The sequence below is a fragment of the Rhinichthys klamathensis genome, unplaced genomic scaffold, assembly GCF_029890125.1.
Source record: "Rhinichthys klamathensis goyatoka isolate OS25496 unplaced genomic scaffold, OSU_Roscu_1.1 h1tg000046l_1, whole genome shotgun sequence".
Taxonomy (NCBI): domain Eukaryota; kingdom Metazoa; phylum Chordata; class Actinopteri; order Cypriniformes; family Leuciscidae; genus Rhinichthys; species Rhinichthys klamathensis.
The window spans coordinates 1,322,601-1,340,984 of NW_026606593.1; the positions used below are offsets into that span (position 1 = coordinate 1,322,601).

General features: G+C 36.6%; 1 protein-coding gene across 4 annotated transcripts in view; it reads left to right on the forward strand.

Annotated features, from left to right (window-relative positions):
- Nucleotides 1-18,078, forward strand: part of LOC130082480 (serine/threonine-protein kinase PAK 3) — a 55,442-nt gene extending 37,364 nt beyond the window's left edge. The window contains exons 6-17 of one of the 4 annotated variants that reach the window (XM_056247333.1): nucleotides 4,689-4,751; nucleotides 7,168-7,320; nucleotides 8,201-8,375; nucleotides 10,148-10,211; nucleotides 11,782-11,830; nucleotides 11,917-12,029; nucleotides 12,722-12,839; nucleotides 12,935-13,034; nucleotides 13,709-13,905; nucleotides 14,794-14,931; nucleotides 17,844-17,943; nucleotides 17,994-18,078. In XM_056247333.1, the coding sequence (XP_056103308.1) occupies nucleotides 4,689-4,751; nucleotides 7,168-7,320; nucleotides 8,201-8,375; nucleotides 10,148-10,211; nucleotides 11,782-11,830; nucleotides 11,917-12,029; nucleotides 12,722-12,839; nucleotides 12,935-13,034; nucleotides 13,709-13,905; nucleotides 14,794-14,931; nucleotides 17,844-17,933 (1,260 nt within the window). In that variant the 3' untranslated portion in view covers nucleotides 17,934-17,943; nucleotides 17,994-18,078. Of the gene's footprint in view, nucleotides 1-4,688; nucleotides 4,752-7,167; nucleotides 7,321-8,200; nucleotides 8,376-10,147; nucleotides 10,212-11,781; nucleotides 11,831-11,916; nucleotides 12,030-12,721; nucleotides 12,840-12,934; nucleotides 13,035-13,708; nucleotides 13,906-14,793; nucleotides 14,932-17,843 lie in introns of all 4 variants that reach the window. The other 3 variants (XM_056247332.1, XM_056247331.1, XM_056247334.1) reach the window with 3 other exon arrangements.
- The last annotated feature ends 306 nt before the right edge of the window (nucleotides 18,079-18,384 follow it).

Here is an 18,384-nt window from a genome sequence, read left to right on the forward strand (position 1 = left end):
ATTGTGATTACGTCAGTACTGTCACAATAGCCAATAAGTAGGGCTGTCATGGTGAAGGAATTACCATTGAGGTAATTTTGAGTGACTCATCAGCGCGATGCGCGCATTATCTCCATTTATCCAGTTATTGCTAAATAAATAAGCATAATACAGTATAATAAATAATAATAAAATACTAAATGCATAATAAAGGCATCTGAAATAATAAACTAAGTAGCCTACAATCTAGTGTTGTCAAAAATATAGATTTTTCGATATCGATCCTGAACCATCTGCAACTCTTCCGTCTTCCGCAGGATGCACGCGAGAAATGCACATTTCATACGGATTACATGAGCAGAGAGCAGTCTGTAGTCTGTTTTCTTTCGTTTTGAATTGTTCTGTTTAAAAGTAGACATGTATGTGAGGCAAGTAGGCTATCTTATACGCTGAGTTTCGGTTCATTTATGAAGTATCGCCGACGCCTCCGTTTCGTGATTATCTATCGTCTGCTATATTTACTTCTTATTTATAAAAATCCAGGCAATTGGTTGATGAAACATTGTTTAAAATTAAGATACAATTAATACAAAACGAAATTCGATTTAAAGAAAGGTTTTGTGCTTTCTGTTTGATGTCTTTGTGAAAGTTTTAAAGCATATTTTAAAGTCGCTTAGAGCGGTCATGTCCGTAACATTGTTTTTTCCTCAAATGCCAACACGAAAAATAAAATAATATGAATATTTTATGTTCTGTGGAGACTGAGAGCCCTTTCTTCATCCAGTGGGTAGTAGCTACTGTAGGCTATTACTTTGGTTTGCACAGTGTAATTCACAGAATTAGGCCTAGGCCTACACAAAAATATTTTCATTATAAAATATTTATATTCATTATAAAGTTATATTCATTCAAAGATAGGTTAAATGAAACAAGCTGTTAATTATTTTAATTTTAACTTTGAGCTCCACTTTACAATGCTCAGCTGAGCAGCAATGGGCATTGAGCAACGCTGCTGATCATTGTATTGAACAGAGCTGACGCCATTCATTAGAAATATCCTTATTAAAAGGATGATTTTTTTTTAAAGATTTCGCTTTCCTTGGTCACACGGCAACCTTTTCACGAATATGACTTGATATGAAGGACAGATATTTTGTTTACATCCACCTTTCCGCTTCCGATCTGTTGCGTGAGATCACGTGAGGCGCTTTCTCTGGCACGAATCTTAATAACATTGTGTAGTGTGTGATGCGCCACGATTTTCAAATCTTGTAGTGTTAGCATGTTTAAGATTTGAGGTAAGAAAATCTGCAAAGATTCTCCTTAAGTGTGAGCTGCAACCAGATTTCAAAATCGGTTAGGATTTTAAAACTCCTGTAGTGTGAGCGAGGCTTTAGTGTTACAGCATTGAAGCTGAATGCAGTATTATGATATTATATTTTAATGCATTTAAGTGGTTTGATGCTCCAAGTCAGGAAGGCATAAAACATATTCCAAATAAAAATGAGGGTAATTCGCTGTGGCGACCCCTAGCAGGAGCGGCTGAAAATGAGAGCGAGAGAGTAATTTGATAGAAAGTACAGTACTTTCCAGAAAAAAAAAGAATACAAGTCACACCAGGTCAAAAGTGCATTAAGATAATAAAAAACACGGATAAGTTGAATTGTGTATAAGCTGCGTTTTATTACATTCAGAAATAATGTAAAATACTGGTAAATAAAATGAAATGTTTATAATTTTAACTTTTAATTCCACTCTTGCCACAAAAAAAAAAATCCTACAAATTGAATGGTGTACAAAACAGGAATGGAGAAACATTATATACATTATATAAACAAATTAGTGTCATTGATTATAAACAATATTTATTACAGACACCAAGCCCAAACTAATTTAAAGCAAAACTGAATTACCAGCACGTGGGAAAAGCATTACATGAATAAAATTGACATACCTTATCTCGCCTAACAAGCACAAACTGTTAAAGTTAATTTTGAGGAGAGATGAAAGCTGAACCCCACAAGATAAAACATTTCTGTATGAACACACAGACCACTCATTTCTAATATACATCATTTACTTCATTTTAAAAACAAAATTACTATTATTTTGCTGTAAAAATATGTCTGATCTACAGTGTTTTTCTACTCTATCACATTCAAATGTGATGTATTCAAAGTTAACAAAAGGAGGAAAATAAATGTTTCACAAATAAATCCCCGGGAAAAAAGAGAGAGGGTGAGATGTGAGTGACGATTTGGGAAGAGAATCAAAAATGGAATAACTTATTTTACTCCATTAAAATCATGGTAAATCACGTGAGCAGCTCGCAGAACACAATATAAATCCATCATGTAGCTGACTCCAAGTTAGGCTAGACCGATTACAGTTAGAACACTTTTTGCTGTTTACATTACCACAGAAAAAACGCATACAAATATTTATTACAAGCAAATGCTGTTTTATTTGTCTACTAAAGAAATTATGATCAATGACACCTATAAATAGTTCACATTTTTCACAGTTAGTTCACAAACTATTTTCAAATGTTAAAATGCCTTGGATACCATTCTACAAAAATAATTAGATTTCATCTCTTCATTTTTTCTCTCTTCTTTATTGTATAGAATTAGTCATTTCTATTTAATAGAAGAACATCTAAGAGTTAAATAACCCACAGTTCATCAGTAAATAACTCAAATAAGATTAACCCTTGTGTTATGTTGCGGGTCAATTTGACCCGTTTCGATTTTCAAGTTGTTGGAAATACTGGTTAACCTTTGTTTTTTTTCTTGATATTTTGTGACTTTTTCTCATTTATCATGATGAACATGCATGCAAAGTTTCAACATGCTGATGTGTTTTGACATATACAAACAAAATTACTGTTACGTTCGTGATGTTCGCGGGTCAATTTGACCCTCATAGACAGCCATTCAAAAGCAACTGTACAGACACAAAATAAAAACATTTATTTTCTGTATGTCAGGGCACTTCAACTCCAGTTCTAACGTGCAAGTGCATCTAAAAGTGCTCTAACCCTGACCAAACACACTTGAAAAAGCTAAAATTACAGTGTTCAGAATTATTTGCAAATTACAGATGAAAATCTTTGTCAGACACAGATAGTAAAATAAGCTCTCATTTCAATATTCAAAATATCTAAAATACCTAGCTTTTAACCAAAACTTTTATGTAGGATTTTCAAAGGCAGCTTCACAGAGCCAAAAAATAAATAAAAAACATTTATTTGATGTATGTTTTTGTTATGTTTGGTTTCTCACTTCCCAGTGAGTGAATAATGAAACTAGGAAAATAGGTCTTAGGAAACTAGGGAAAGTTAACCTTAGGAAAATTAAAAAATTTCATTATACAGCAATTTTTTTTTGTTCAGTTACGATGTTCAAAGCATAACATGTAAAAAAAAAGTTTAAAAAAATATATATGCAAAAAAATCAGTATACTGTTTATTTTCCAATTTTGTCAAAACAAAACTGTTTTAAAAAATGTTTTAAAAACATTTTCATACATCATATTTTCAGATATAATGTTTTTGTAATGTTTGACAAATGTTGATATTAAAAGTTTATAGTTTGTATCTAAATCTTTGTTGTTTTTCATAGTGTGCTTTTTGAGGAATTGTATTGAATCCAATTAGGGTCAATTTGACCCGGTCCATAAGGGGTGTACACAGAAATCGAACAGAACACAAGGGTTAAGCATTCAAATTAGGAATAGTTTTAAATTGCAGATAAAAAATCTGCTCCCCGTACAACCGTAAAAACAACAAATGACTTTCACTCAATCACTACGCGAGTAATCACGAACATCAGAGTTCAGTTCATGAAAGGACAAGAAGCGATTTCATTTTAAAGAGAGAGGGTGAAGTGAAATTCGAAATACACTTTGTTTGAAATCTTCGGATAAGAAAACCGTACGTCCTTTAAACTTCCCCAGCTAATGACAACAGACAATTTCAAGTTGGCAGTGTAACTTTTTTATGTTTAGTTGACTGCATTTTTGTTTGATGAAGAAATAGGCTGTGCTGTCAAGTTAGCAATGCTAGAACTGATAGGTTTTGTTCGTGTGAATGTTTACGTGCACTTCGGTTGCTTGATGTTATAGAAGTCAATTTCAGATGTTAAAAAATGCAACTGATATTCCAGAAAATACAGTAAGTGGTTACAGCTTTTCATCAGAATATTTTCTCCGTAATTATAGACTACATACAGAAGTGTGTGTTGTGACGCACGATTCAAAGCATTGATTATTTAAGTGTCAGGGACCCTTAAGATGTTCAAATGTCAGTTAAACACTGCCCAGATTAATGTGCGTCTATCTCGCTTCATCTGACATTTTATCTGGCAGAAAATCCGGTTTTGCTGGGACAATTGATCTGATCTTTTTATAAACACTTTGACAGCTTGATTGTTTGGTGACTGTGAACTGTAAAGTGTTGGCAAATGAATGTCCATGTTTAGACCGCAATAATGAAGATGCTCACTCCTTTTCTTAGTTGTATTTTCCTCCTCGCCCATTATTTTCACAAGAGTCTCACCTCCAAGCCACCTTTCTCCTTTACCTTCCTCCCTCCTGTCACACTTTCCCTCCTATCCTCTGTTGCCTGGTTGTAGTGTTTGAATACTCTGTGGGTTTTTTTTTTGTGTCAAGTAAAATATCCTCCCGTTCTCAACCTTATCATCATTCAGAACCGCCTCCTGTCTTCCGGGCCACCTGTCAGCCTTAGAACCTGCAGCGCGTTTTTTGACAAGGTAACACTTCACCTTTATACTGTACAGCACTAAGGAAGCTGCATCATTTGGCAAAGCTAATGCCTCTACTGTGCAGCCATGAGTCAGAGACACTATATTTGGGCATTTGATACCTAAACACATTACTGTACACAAGCTAGCAGGGACCCAACAGCCCAAATTTGTGGTTTTCCACAAGCTAGTTTTTGTAGTCTGTACTTTACTCACTGCAGTGAGAAAAAAATAACTAAAAAAAAATTGAGATCTCACTGGAAACTCAAGGCTTGCCTGGGCTAATCTCAGTAATATCTCTAACACAATGTTTTATTTCTCATCTAAAACGAGAATGAAAATTTAGGTTGGATGCACAACAAAGCTAGTCCATAATACACCAACATTTTAACAAATACCCCATGAAATTGATTGGCGAATGAATTTGTCTTTCCTGTATTCAGGAAATCATTTATTTCCTGTATTAATTGGAATTCTATGTAATGTATTAAGTGAAATTCATCAGTGTTTCTATCTAGGCCAGAGGGTTGCTATCAAGGCATGACTGCTACTTGCTATTGCTTGGCAAGCAGGAGTTTCTTGATTTCATATGAAGTTCATTTTTAAAATATATTTGTCAACTTTTAGGAATTCTCCTATTTTTATTTCTTGGGGTTTTAAAGAGAAAGAAATTTAGGGACCTTAATGTCAATTTAGGTAAATTTGGTATCGTTCTTATTTTTTTCCCTCTGATATTTAATTTCTTTGATTTATACCCTAGTGCTCCATTTAGATTTGCTTGCTAGCTATAAAACAATTGCTGCTTGCCTTATTAAATACTCCCTAAAGTGCAGTTAACCATGAAAACATACAACAACAGCGTCACGTGCATGCAAGTGTGTGTATGTGTGTCTTTTATCTTTCGCCATCCATCTCATACCAACAGGTGCTGGACGCTTCTGGAATCTCTTCCTTATATTTCAGGTTTAGATTTATTTTTTATTTTTTTATGGCCCAAATTCCAGTTTTTAATTGGCAGAGACAAATATGGAAATGCATGTGATGCTTAATTCTGTAAGTGTGACCTTTACACAAATAAGGCTGCTGTTTTAATTCAGATTCCCCTTGTAGAGCATATGGGTTTGTTTAATGCTTACTCTTTAGGAAGTAGTATGCTATGTTTTCAGTTTCAGCTGTTTTAATTCCCATGCATTCTGACAAAACAAGTGCTCTGAATTGAAAGTTCAGATTGTACACTTAAAAATAAAGGTTCTTAATTGGCATTGATGGTTTCATGAAGAACATTTAACATCCATTGCACAAAGGGTTCTTTAGGGAACCCAAAATGGTTCTTCTGTTGTATTGCTACGAAGACCCCCTTTGGGAACCTTTATTTTTAAGAGTGTAGAGATTTTCTCAAGCCAAAGCTTCTTTTAAAAATCCTTTCATAATTTAATCATCACAACATCGCAGCTGGCTTTTAAAGACGTTGATCCCAAACCTCACTTGTGTTGTTGATATGTATGTTTGCACTAAATGGGTTAGATTTTGCTACGTTTGATGATAGTAAATAATAGTAAATCTTTGGGTTTTCACTGGTCCTGCGAGTATCCATTCCATTATGATAATGCCTTTAATAATTTCAGTGCTCTTAGTCTCAGCTGACTTTGTAAAGTGTCTATGGCGTATTTATGAACTACTTTTACTGTAGAACCCTAAACCAGATACACCAATCGGACATAGCACAGCAATAACAGTATAAAAATAGTCCTTTAGCCAAGTCTTTGTCAGAAAATTAAAACACACATGAATGTACATAAAAAGAATAAGCAAACTAGCATAAGGATTAGTAACGCATGTATACTGTTCATAGTATACACATTTCAAAAACACATTTGCAAAATGTGGAGAATGCAATTAAACGCACTGCGCTGTACTGAGTGCACAATGCAATTTGCTTTGTTTTAATGTGTGATGAATGAACCAGATGTAGTTGCAGCAGTTTTGACTCATATTATTTGACAAATAAACCTAAAATGTATTTAAAAATATAACTATAACTGGACAAATTGAAATATTCTTGTTTGAAGCTGTTATTGTGTAGTAATCTCTAATGTTTAATTTTAAATGTGTAAACACTATTTATTAGTATAAACTAGTATTCCATTCCAGACATAGCCATGAACTGGAATAGCCTCAGTTTACCCGGGTCTACTGTGTTTATGATGTCGCCCTCTAGAGGTCGAAATGACTGAAACAAAGTAGTACAGGCCTAACCATGACAGCTTGAATTATATATGTAGAACATTGCGCTCTTGTTTAAATGTGCTAGTTATGAAGGCTACAAATGAGCAGTATATGTGATATTTATTGATTGTGGATCAAGTGCTCAACCCTGTTTGCACTCTACTCGTGTGTGTGTGTGTGTGTGTCTGTGGGAGCGCAGCAAGGGGCTAAGACAACTTCTGAACCTCCTATTGCACCTCCGGTGTCTGAAGAAGAAGACGAGGAAGAGGAGGATGAAGAGGAAGAAGAAGAAGATGAGGATGAGGATGAGGTTCCACCCATCATCGCTCCACGGCCTGAGCACACCAAATCTGTTAGTACAGCATGTTTATTTTGTAGATTAGATATATAATACATTATGAACAAAACCGTGTTTAATAATGTACAAAATTCTAGAGTGAGATGTCAGACTACTAGGGTACTTTCTCAGGAGAAAAATCGGAGAAAAGGGGGAAACTTAGGCTGTGTTCACATTTGGCAGGTTTGGTTCAATTAAGACGAACTCTGGTGCGATCGCTCTGTTAGTGCGGTTCATTTGAATAAGTGTGAACACTGCCATCCGAACCCTGGTGTGCGCCAAATAAATGGACCGAGACCCACATTTTCATTGGGTCCTGGTCCGCTTCTAAATGAACTCTGGTCTGTGTTACATTCATATTTAAACCGCACTAAAGACATTAAATGAACCAAAAACAGGATGTGACACAAGATGCGACCCTTAAAAGGACAGAATGCTCAAGGATACCTGGTTCTTCTGATCATAGGAGCTACTTTGCCCTTTACAGTTCAGTGTAACCGTCAGAACAGCGTCTCCTTGCAGCTGATCTTCACTTGTGTGTGTAAACGGAGGAATTCCTGGTGCTATTTTGAATCCTAAACACATTTTATGAGCTCATCACGAGTTTTCAGCTGGTAAAAATACCACTGTCTGTACCCAATAACAATGTGTGCATTTAGCACACTGACATGTTCGGTAAGTTCCGTCGAAACCAGAACTAATTGTATCATTTTTCATTTTTTGGTCTGGGCCAAAACAACCAAGAGAAACTAACTACAAGTGTGAACACACCCTTAAAGTCTCCATTTAATCTTTGTGTCTATGAGAAACAATTAAGAAATGTATTCAAAATCTCCTTTCATCCCTGTCTGTTTCTCTCTCCTATGCATTTACTCTATCACTGTGTTTTTTGTAGATCTTCACACGCTCTGTTATTGAGCCAGTTGCACCTCCTGCTTCTGTCAAAGAGGTCACGACCCCTCCAGAGTCACAAGTCCAGCCGGAGAACACGTCTAGTACGCTGTACCGTCACACTGACCGACAGAGGAAGAAATCCAAGATGACAGATGAGGAAATACTGGAAAAACTCAGTATGTGGTCAAGCGTGTTGATTTTAGCTGTGCATGTGGTGGTAGAATATTATTTATTTGAACTGTAATAAGATAATATAGCAATATTTGGTTTCATTTTATTTCAATGGTCCACTTTAGGCAGTTTACTAACTATAAGTAACTTTACTTAACTCAACTTATTCTACTAACCCGAACCCTAACAGTCTACTATAGTCTACTTATACTTGAATGAGTGTTAGTTGACATGTAGTTGCAAAGCTACTCATAGTTAGTAGAATCTCCAAAGTGGCCCATCAAAATAGTGTAACCATAACCCTAGCCGGTAACACTTTACTTGAAGGGGTGTACATAAGACTGACATGACACCTTCATAACCATGACATGACATATGTCATGAATATGAAGTAGGGTTTATGCAAGTTTATGACAACTGTCATTAAGTGTCTTTCGCTCAATAATGACATTTTGAATGCAAATATGACATTGTTTAAGATGTCTTTGTTATGACACCTTGACATAAACCATAACATCATAACCTGTCAGTGTCTTTGTCATAACAACTTGACATTAAATTAAGTTAAACTGTCATGTGGTTGGTTTTGACATTGGCTGTCATCAGTCCATTATAATTGTGTCATGAATATTTTTGTGACCTCAACTACAGTGGTACAAATTGAATTTGTCATTAAACAGTTATAATGGCTTCATGACAGCCAATGTCAAAACCAACCACCTGACAGTTTAATGTAATGTTAACCAATAAAGCTAAGTGGTTTCTTAAGTTTGATAATTAATCTGCTGTGTCATGTTTATGACAGGTTGTGTTGTCTTAGTAATGTCAAGTTGTCATGACAAAGACACTGACAGGTTATGATGTATTGGTTTATGCCAAGGTGTCATAACAAAGACATCTCAAACAATGTCATATTTGCATTAACAATGTCATAATTGAGCAAATGACACTTAATGACAGTTGTCACAAACATGCATAAAACTTCCTTCATATTCATAACATGTGTCATGTCATGATTATGAAGGTGTCATGTCAGTCTTATGCACACCCCTTCAAGTAAAGTGTTACCCTTTAGCCTTTAAAAAGTTATACATCTACTCAGAAATCCAAAAAGTATTAGTAATAATATTTCAATGAACTGATACTTCATTGTCAGTTAATCGATGTGGTATGATATGGAAAATTCTGTGCTGTGTTGTAATATTGTTTCAGCCACAATACTTGATATATAATTGTCAAGTTGCTTTAAAGGTTCCCATTTTTAAATGTTCTTCTCCAATGGCAAATAAGAATTTTTTTTAATAACACCCAAGATGATCATTTTTGATTTTTAGATAAATCTCATTCGATACCATTAGGATCCTTTGGAGTCGGTTCCCAATTCGGATCAAATTCCTATACGTATCTTACACACATTTCTTTAGAATTTGTTTTAATAGGAATGCAGATCTGGTCTCTTTTGTGTGCACTCTGTGAATCATTGTCTTTTTTCCATTTGACTCTACACTTGTGATCCAGATTACTGACAGCACTAAGCACTAAAACAGAGATTATAGGTTTTATAACAGACAGAGATTACTGTTCTTACTCTGCCAACAGTACTCCCAACAGACACACTCAAACAGATCTATGTCACTGACCATCATTAACAATTATTTATATTGTTAACCAAACTCATCATGCATCTCTCTTCAGCAGTTACCCGTCCAAAAGCTTTGGTTGTATGCATTTGCTTCTGTGTGCATATAGTCTTACAAGGTTCTCCTCTTTCTTCCAGGAAGCATTGTTAGTGTTGGTGATCCCAAGAAGAAATATACACGTTTTGAGAAAATTGGACAAGGGTATGTTTATACAGTCATCATCTATGTACACACCACACCACACCTCTCATTTCATATTTCAAAGACGTATGGATATGAGAAGATCAAGACTGGTTCAACAGAGAAGAAAGGATAGGAGGGGTTGGATGTCAGGTTTAAGAAGTCAAGAATAAAGTGAGCAAATGAAAATTTAATTCAGACATGACTACAGGCCAAAGAGAGGGAGTGTGTTTTGAGGTCATCAGCTGACCTCCTCTCAAAGCAAGGCTGTTTTCAGATGTTTTCAAAAAAGTGCCATAAAATTACCAAAAAAGTAGCCCTTATGACTCTCATACTGTTTTCCAGATGTTCTAAAATCATTCATCTTTGCATGAGGGTGAGTTAACTTGAGTGGGCAGTTTTTTTAATGTTTCTTAAACATTTATTTTCTCTTTTTTTAACTTTAGTGTACCTGTCGTTTTTTTTTTTCTGTATATTTTTTATTATACATTATTTTCTAAGTTATTGCATTCAATTAAACACATAAATTGGTTTATATTTTCATTTTACCCTTGTGCTCGTGCACAAATGATGTCGGACCTGTACATATTCTTGTCAGTCCCTGTATTCTGAGCAGCAAATACTGCTCCAGGATCAGTCCAATGTGGCTTTACCCTGAATGCACCTGATCCAGTTGCACCCTTGCTCTATTATTTATGCACCCTGATAATAATCTGTGGCCTGATGCCCTAGAAAGAGAGAAAAGATGTGTGTTCATGGATTGACAAAGGAGATAAACAGCCTCATATATCAAGTAGAGCAGCCGTTACTTCAAGCTTACACATGTATGTATTACTCTTATATGTGTGTATTAGATAGTGGGGAATTATACACTGATGACACTGGTAAGATTATGTTAATCTTCATGCATCACATTTTTTTTCAGCCTTGTGTAAATACCCCAGTATACTACTATGATTGTGGGTGTAGAGGTCAAAGGTTAGATATTTTATATCCCTGTAAATTTGTGTTGGTATTAGCATTTACTGTGTGGAGATTAAAACAAATCCATCGCTCACAATAATATTACCACTACCTTGTTTTATTTCACTGCCAATGAGTTAATAATCAAAATAAGCCTTGAATATTATATTATATATATTTTTTCATTTTATTTAAATGTTTCATTTAAGTTTTTTTATGGATATGATTGACACATAACATGTCTATTAATATGTCGAATGTATAAGGGAAATGTATATTTTAGGTTAAGACTGCTCAACCATCATCACCAATTTTTCTTTCTTTATTGCCTTTATTAGTTCATTTTAAATGGTCCTGTGTTGTGAGTGTGACATGCATTTGTAAAAGCACCTTCCAAGCCATGTGAGGTCATTAAAGCTAAATTAGAAAACTGTTGTTTAGCATATCACACAGCAGGACATGTCAACTACCCACCCATATACATGTACATATTTCTTGAGAGGTGATCTCTAAGGGCATTAAGAAATCCAGAGCTGCCCTCTATTGGGCACTGAATAATGGATGAGTCCATGCTAAGTCACTACAGTATAGAAAAGTTTTAACCTGCTTCTCCACTGTGTGTTTTAAGGGCATCTGGGACAGTATACACAGCTATTGACATTGCCACAGGACAAGAGGTAAACCAGATTACGCTTCGATCTGAAGAAAGCCTCCACATTGCCTTCTGCTCTTTGCTGACCTCTCTCCCTTTTACTTGGTTCAGGTGGCCATTAAACAGATGAATCTGCAACAGCAGCCAAAGAAAGAGCTCATTATTAACGAGATTCTCGTGATGAGGGAAAACAAAAACCCCAATATAGTCAACTACCTGGACAGGTACAACCTTCTACAGTAGTATATATTAACTGATTAACGTGTTAACATTTAACAGAGTTCAATTAATGCAATTATTTACAAAAACTATTATTATTGTTTTAAAAACTGCCTTTATTCACTAAGTCTGTGTAAATTGTTCATGGAAGCATTCTCAAATACAGTGTGACAGTTTGGGTAAAATAGTTGTTTTTATTACTATGACATTTTTAGCAATTTGCTATTATTTATGTGGATTTTTTTTACATATTATTTAGTTTTCTGTTCTTTCCTGAAAAGAGAAAATGGACTACAAATGACAAAAATATGTATTTAGAGGCAAAATGTGAAATGAATCACGACAATGGCAAAAACTTGATTAATATTGGTTATTTTATTCTATCGATAGCCATAATGTTAATGTCATTTTGAACAATTTTTTCAAAATATTTGTTATGAATAGTTTTCTCCCTTGGATTTAATGTTTCTACTTGTAGTATTCACATTTTTGTCTTTTTGGATAAAAGCATCTGCTATATGAATAATTGTAAATGCCATTAAAAACTTTAACTTTTTGTCCAACCTGAAATACTGAAAACTACCTATAAAGATGTACTAAACCTTAAATGCAGGTACCGTGTTACTATCATCTAACTTCTCATTCAGTGGTCAGGTTGGTGCCTGTAATCTAAATCGTTTTCATCTTTCTGTCTCAGTTATCTAGTAGGAGATGAGTTGTGGGTGGTGATGGAGTATTTGGCAGGTGGTTCACTAACTGATGTGGTAACCGAGACCTGCATGGATGAGGGACAGATTGCTGCAGTGTGCAGAGAGGTAACATACACACTCAAATTACACTGCGTATTTACACACCTACAGTCTCTGAATTACTATGAAGATCTGATCTTACTCTGTATTTGTCTTCACAGTGTCTACAGGCTCTGGACTTCCTCCATTCTAATCAGGTGATTCATAGAGATATCAAGAGTGACAACATTCTCCTGGGCATGGATGGTTCTGTGAAACTCAGTAAGTTATTAACTTATTTTATAACTTCCTTTTTTTGGTGTGTTCAAACTTATAGTGCAGTTCGCTTGGTCCGGACCAAAAAAACCAAAATTTAGTCCTGGTTCGCTTAGCATTCACATTGGCGTTATAACACAGAACCTAAAGGAATAGCGATATGTGCTAAATGCGCTCGTTATATGTGCATAGCCTACATATGATGGTATTTTGACCAGCTGAGAACTCGTGAAGAGATTATGAAATGTGTAATGGAGTCAAAACAGCATCAGGAATCCCTCCGTCACACACTCAAATGAAGATGTGCTGTGAGGAGACGCAGTTCTGAACAGTAATGGGCAACATCGCGACTGTGACGAGAAAAAACAGGTTTGCTTAAGCATTCTGTCCTTTTTATAATTCGTGTTGTGTTCATATTTCATTCAAACCACACCAGAGTTCATTTGACCTATCTTTTCAGCAGTCTCGGTGCCGCTTGTTTGGCGCACACCAGGGTTCGGGTGGCAATGTTCACACTTATTCAAATGAACCGCACTAACAGAGCGATCGCACCAGGGTTTCGTTTTTAATCTAACCAAACATGCCAAGTGTGAACACACAAATTCTTCAGAAATGTTAATGTAATTTCCTGTTATGCATCAAGACCAACATCTTAACCCCCTCTCTCTTTGTTTCTAAAGCGGATTTCGGGTTTTGTGCTCAGATCACACCTGAGCAGAACAAGCGTAGCACTATGGTGGGTACACCCTACTGGATGGCCCCAGAGGTCGTAACCCGGAAGGCCTATGGCCCTAAAGTGGACATCTGGTCCCTGGGCATCATGGCTATTGAAATGGTGGAGGGAGAACCGCCATACCTGAATGAGAACCCACTCAGGGTAAGACCTTACAGAGCTTTATAAAAGACACATTATAAATGTTCTTTTTAAAAAATGGCAATTAATCCTTAGCGCAGGAATTTCCTAAAACAATTTAAAGTACAGTAGTGAACTGTGTTGAGGTTGGTCTAAGTGTAAAGCATCTGAGCTGGTAACACAAATGAGTAAAACATTTAAAGTGCCCCTATTATGCTATTTTACAAGTTCCTAATTTTGTTTTAAAGGTCTCCTACAATAGGTTTACATGCATCCAAGGTCAAAAAACACTTAATTTTCTCATAATATACATTGCAGCATCAACTCTTTTCTCACAGTCTCTGAAACGCTTCGATCAAGGATTCAGTCTCTCTAAACCTCTCCTTTCTCAGAGCTTCCTCTGCTCTGATTGGTCAGATGGACCAGTCTGTTGTGATTGGTCTACCGCTTAGAGTACGTGTCGGAAACAAAACGTCCATTACCATATCTGAATTTTAGCTTCCTCGGCACTTGTATACACTGATGAGAACAGAAACAATGGTGTCAGTTTCACTGTATCAATATCCAGTGTGGATTTACACATCAGAAAACAGCATCTTTTCAACATGTCCACAACATGACACGTTACTACAACATGTCGCTGCTTAGCTACAACTACAGTGTTTGAGGGCGGGTCAAAGTAATAAGTAGACGTTGTTCACGGGCAGCCAATAAAGCCCATAGGCTGGCATTATGCACAGCATATTTATTACACACGGCATGAAGGGTAACATTCGAAAAAGCATAATAGAAAGTTGGGAGAAATAACATTAATGTCTGAACATTTCCTCTTTTGCTGTATTGTAACTTGGATTGGATATGCAGACTTTTCTATAATTGTTCCACTACATTAATGTTTTTCCCTTGTGGTAGGCCCTGTATTTAATTGCAACCAATGGAACTCCAGAGCTACAAAATCCTGAACGGCTATCCTCAGTGTTTCGAGACTTCCTGAACCGCTGTCTGGAGATGGATGTAGACCGGAGAGGGTCAGCAAAAGAATTGCTGCAGGTAACAAACTATGCTTCAGACATCTGTATTAAGTAATATCGTTTTTTTAACTACATTTGTACAGATTATGCATTACCTCATACTGCTCTATATTAGCACCTTAATAGGTATATAGAAATAGTTGTTCCTATAACCCCATTGTTACACTACAATTTCAACTGACAAGCTAAAACACCATCATCGTCAGCCAAAGTCCTAATATAAGACTGGTGAATTTTAGCAGGTTTGACTGTTAGTGGTTGTTTAGTGTTGCCTTCCACTGATTCCAACAAATGCACTATTAAATGAAAAGTCACTATTAAATGAATAATTTGGTAACACTTACAATAAGTATACAATAACAAAGCACATATACAGATGTGGTCTTTTTTAATGCAACTCTCAGATATCCTTAAAAGATGCAATAGATACAAAGTCTGGATTGGGATGAATCAGCCCAGCCTCAGGCTCAATCTAAGCTGGATTAGTGTTTTGGCTACTAATCTAACTCTCAGATATCCTTAAAAGATGCAATAGATAAAATGTCTGGTTTGGGATGAATCAGCCCAGCCTCAAGGCCCTTTCACACCGGACGCGTAACGAAAAAGCGAAACGGAAAAGCGAATAGTTCGCGTCAAAACCATTCACATCAGCCGCGACGCGAATTTGCGACGTTCAGAGCTTCAACATTCCAAAACTTTCGCGCCGACAGCTGAGAAAACACGGACACTTCATCATCATCATTATCATCATCCAGTGAAGACGAGCTTTTTGTTTTCTTTATAAAGACAGAAAAGACGGTTTTGTGTGCACCCAATCTTAAAGAACAGAGAGTCTGAAGGGGAGTATGCTAATCTTGTAAAGTAGCTAAAACTTTGCCACAAAGAACCGGCCAAAGTAAGGATTATCTATTAAACATTTGAATTGTTTATTAATAAAGTGTTTTCTGTCAGTTTTCCGTATGAGACGCGCTCCAGTTCACGCGCCGGCGCCTCCGTGTCCTAATTATATTGTCTACTATATTTGCTTCTTATTCCTATTAATCCAGGCAATTTGTTGATGAAACATTGATTAAAATTAAGATACAATTTATACAAAACGAAATTCACTTTAAAGAAAGGCTTTCCACAAAACAAAACTTAATAAGTGGTCAATTATGTCTGACCCATTCCAAATGTTTTCGATATATTGGGCATCTTACGATCCTTACTCATCTCATGCGGTTCCCTTTTCATATAGATCATCAACATAGATGAAATTTAAAAAATAGCATTATATTATTTAAACGTATATATGAAACGTATGTTTTTTAACTTATAGGCCTATTTAAGCGTCACCCCGCTCTGCTTTATTTACGCACATGCTCTGGTGTGTGGCCTATACATGCATGCAAAAATAATATGAAACACACAACCATGAATGTTGAAAATATTCCAAATCAATTATTTCCCTCCTAGTCAAAAATATTATAAATCATCAGCACGCACTTCATCAACTCGCTGGAGACACCAACTATCCCAGCTATTTTATCCCATGCCTCGTTCTTTTGCTGGTGAGATGTCATAAATGATAGGGTATGCGTGCGTTGAGATGCGGAATAGGCAATATAATAATGCTGTCATTCTAAAAGGTTTCTAGTTTCAATGTATTGCTTGTTTTTAGTTTACATTTCATGTTGTGACACTTCTCTTCTCTCGCACATAATGCTGCTACGTCAGAGCAACCAAAGCGTCAACAAGCTTCGCCTTTGTTTCCCTGTATGTGATTGGCTGAAGCCTTTTCTGTCGCCGCAAAAGTTAAAAAAAATCGACATCGAAGCGAAAAAAATAAAACTCGTTTTTTCGCCGCAGCACATTCGCGTTCGGTGTGGAAGCACTCATTACACAAACAGCTGATCAAAAAATAAAACTATCGCGCGAATTATTCGTGCGTCAAAATCGCGTCCAGTGTGAAAGGACCTTCAGGCTCAATCTAAGCTAATGAGTGTTTTGGCTACTAATATAGCTGCTTTAGACTGGCGAAACAGTGGTATGTGGAGGTGCTGGTGGTCGAAGAGAAGCGACTGATCTCTGGCAAACCTCAGCTCCCACTCGGATGTCCTGGCCTTTGCTGCTGGGAAAGCCGTGTAGAGTCACATCTGCTCTGATCAGCAAATCCTATATGGCATCCAGTCAAGCGTGTGTGGCTTTGCATACTATGGTGGCTTATCAAGCTTACGTTTTGAAGGAGATGGATGAGGGTTCTGGTTTAGCTGATGAGGCAGTTAAAGAGCTCAGGCGAGCTGCTGACTTGGCGCTGGTAGCTAACAATTGGGATCTCAAGTTCGAACCCAAGATTTGTTTGTTACGATCAATCTGAAGGTTGCATATTTTCATATTCAGATCATTCAGAGACACAGGCAGTTCCTTAGGTTTGCTTCGGGGGCAAAGCTTATCCATTTTTGGCTCTTCAGTTCGGACTGGCCTTGGCTCCGTGAAGTGTATGGATGCCACTCTGGCCCCGTTGAGGCTCCAGTGTGTGCGGGTTTTGAACTTCCTCAATGATTAGCTCATTTTGGTGTAGTCATGGGAGTTAGCAATTTGTCATTGCATCGGAATTTGGTTTTCAACCATTTTCAGAGTCTTGGGCTAAGACTAAAAACCTCAGAAGAGCATGCTGCTGCTTAGGCAGTAGACACTTGCAAATGTACTTAATCCATCTGCAATACTCTCTTACTACAAATCTAACTACAGTAGTCAACTTTTGAAGTGGATCAAAACCTTTCATCAAAGTTATACATGAATTTTGAACAATACTCTTAGGACAACTTTGATTAACTTTTTTGATCCACTTCAAATGTTGACTACTGTAATTCCAAGGTTTTAAAGGAATATATATAGACCAAAATGGATATAAAAAGTGAAGTTTCCTAAATGTATTCTTTCTCTTTCCAGCACTCATTCCTGAAGCTTGCCAAACCCCTCTCCAGTTTGAGTCCGCTGATTGTAGCTGCCAAGGAAGCCATCAAGAATAGCAGCCGCTAGGAACTTCCCCCTACACACACACACACACACACACACGCACACACACACACACACACACACACACACACACACACACATACATACACATTCATACGCACAGAGTGCAGGTACAGTGTGTTTATGTGTCATAGCACAATTACACAATATCTGAATCTGGACACAAACAATAACACAAGCACATGCTTGCACATGCACTTACCCTTATAAGGGTGATTGACAGCAATTCAAGGCCTTTGGGATGGGATTGGCCCCTGCTGCCTGCCCTCACACACAGACACAAAAGTTGTGATGTATGGAACTGCTGCACCAGTCCATCAGTGTGTGTTCACCTCTACACATCTGGAAAGGAGACAAACTGAAAAACAACTCCTGTGTTCCTTCTCTCTGAAATGAAAGATGATATGGATTACAGTAGACCTTTAAAATCATCCAATCTCTTATTTAATCTATT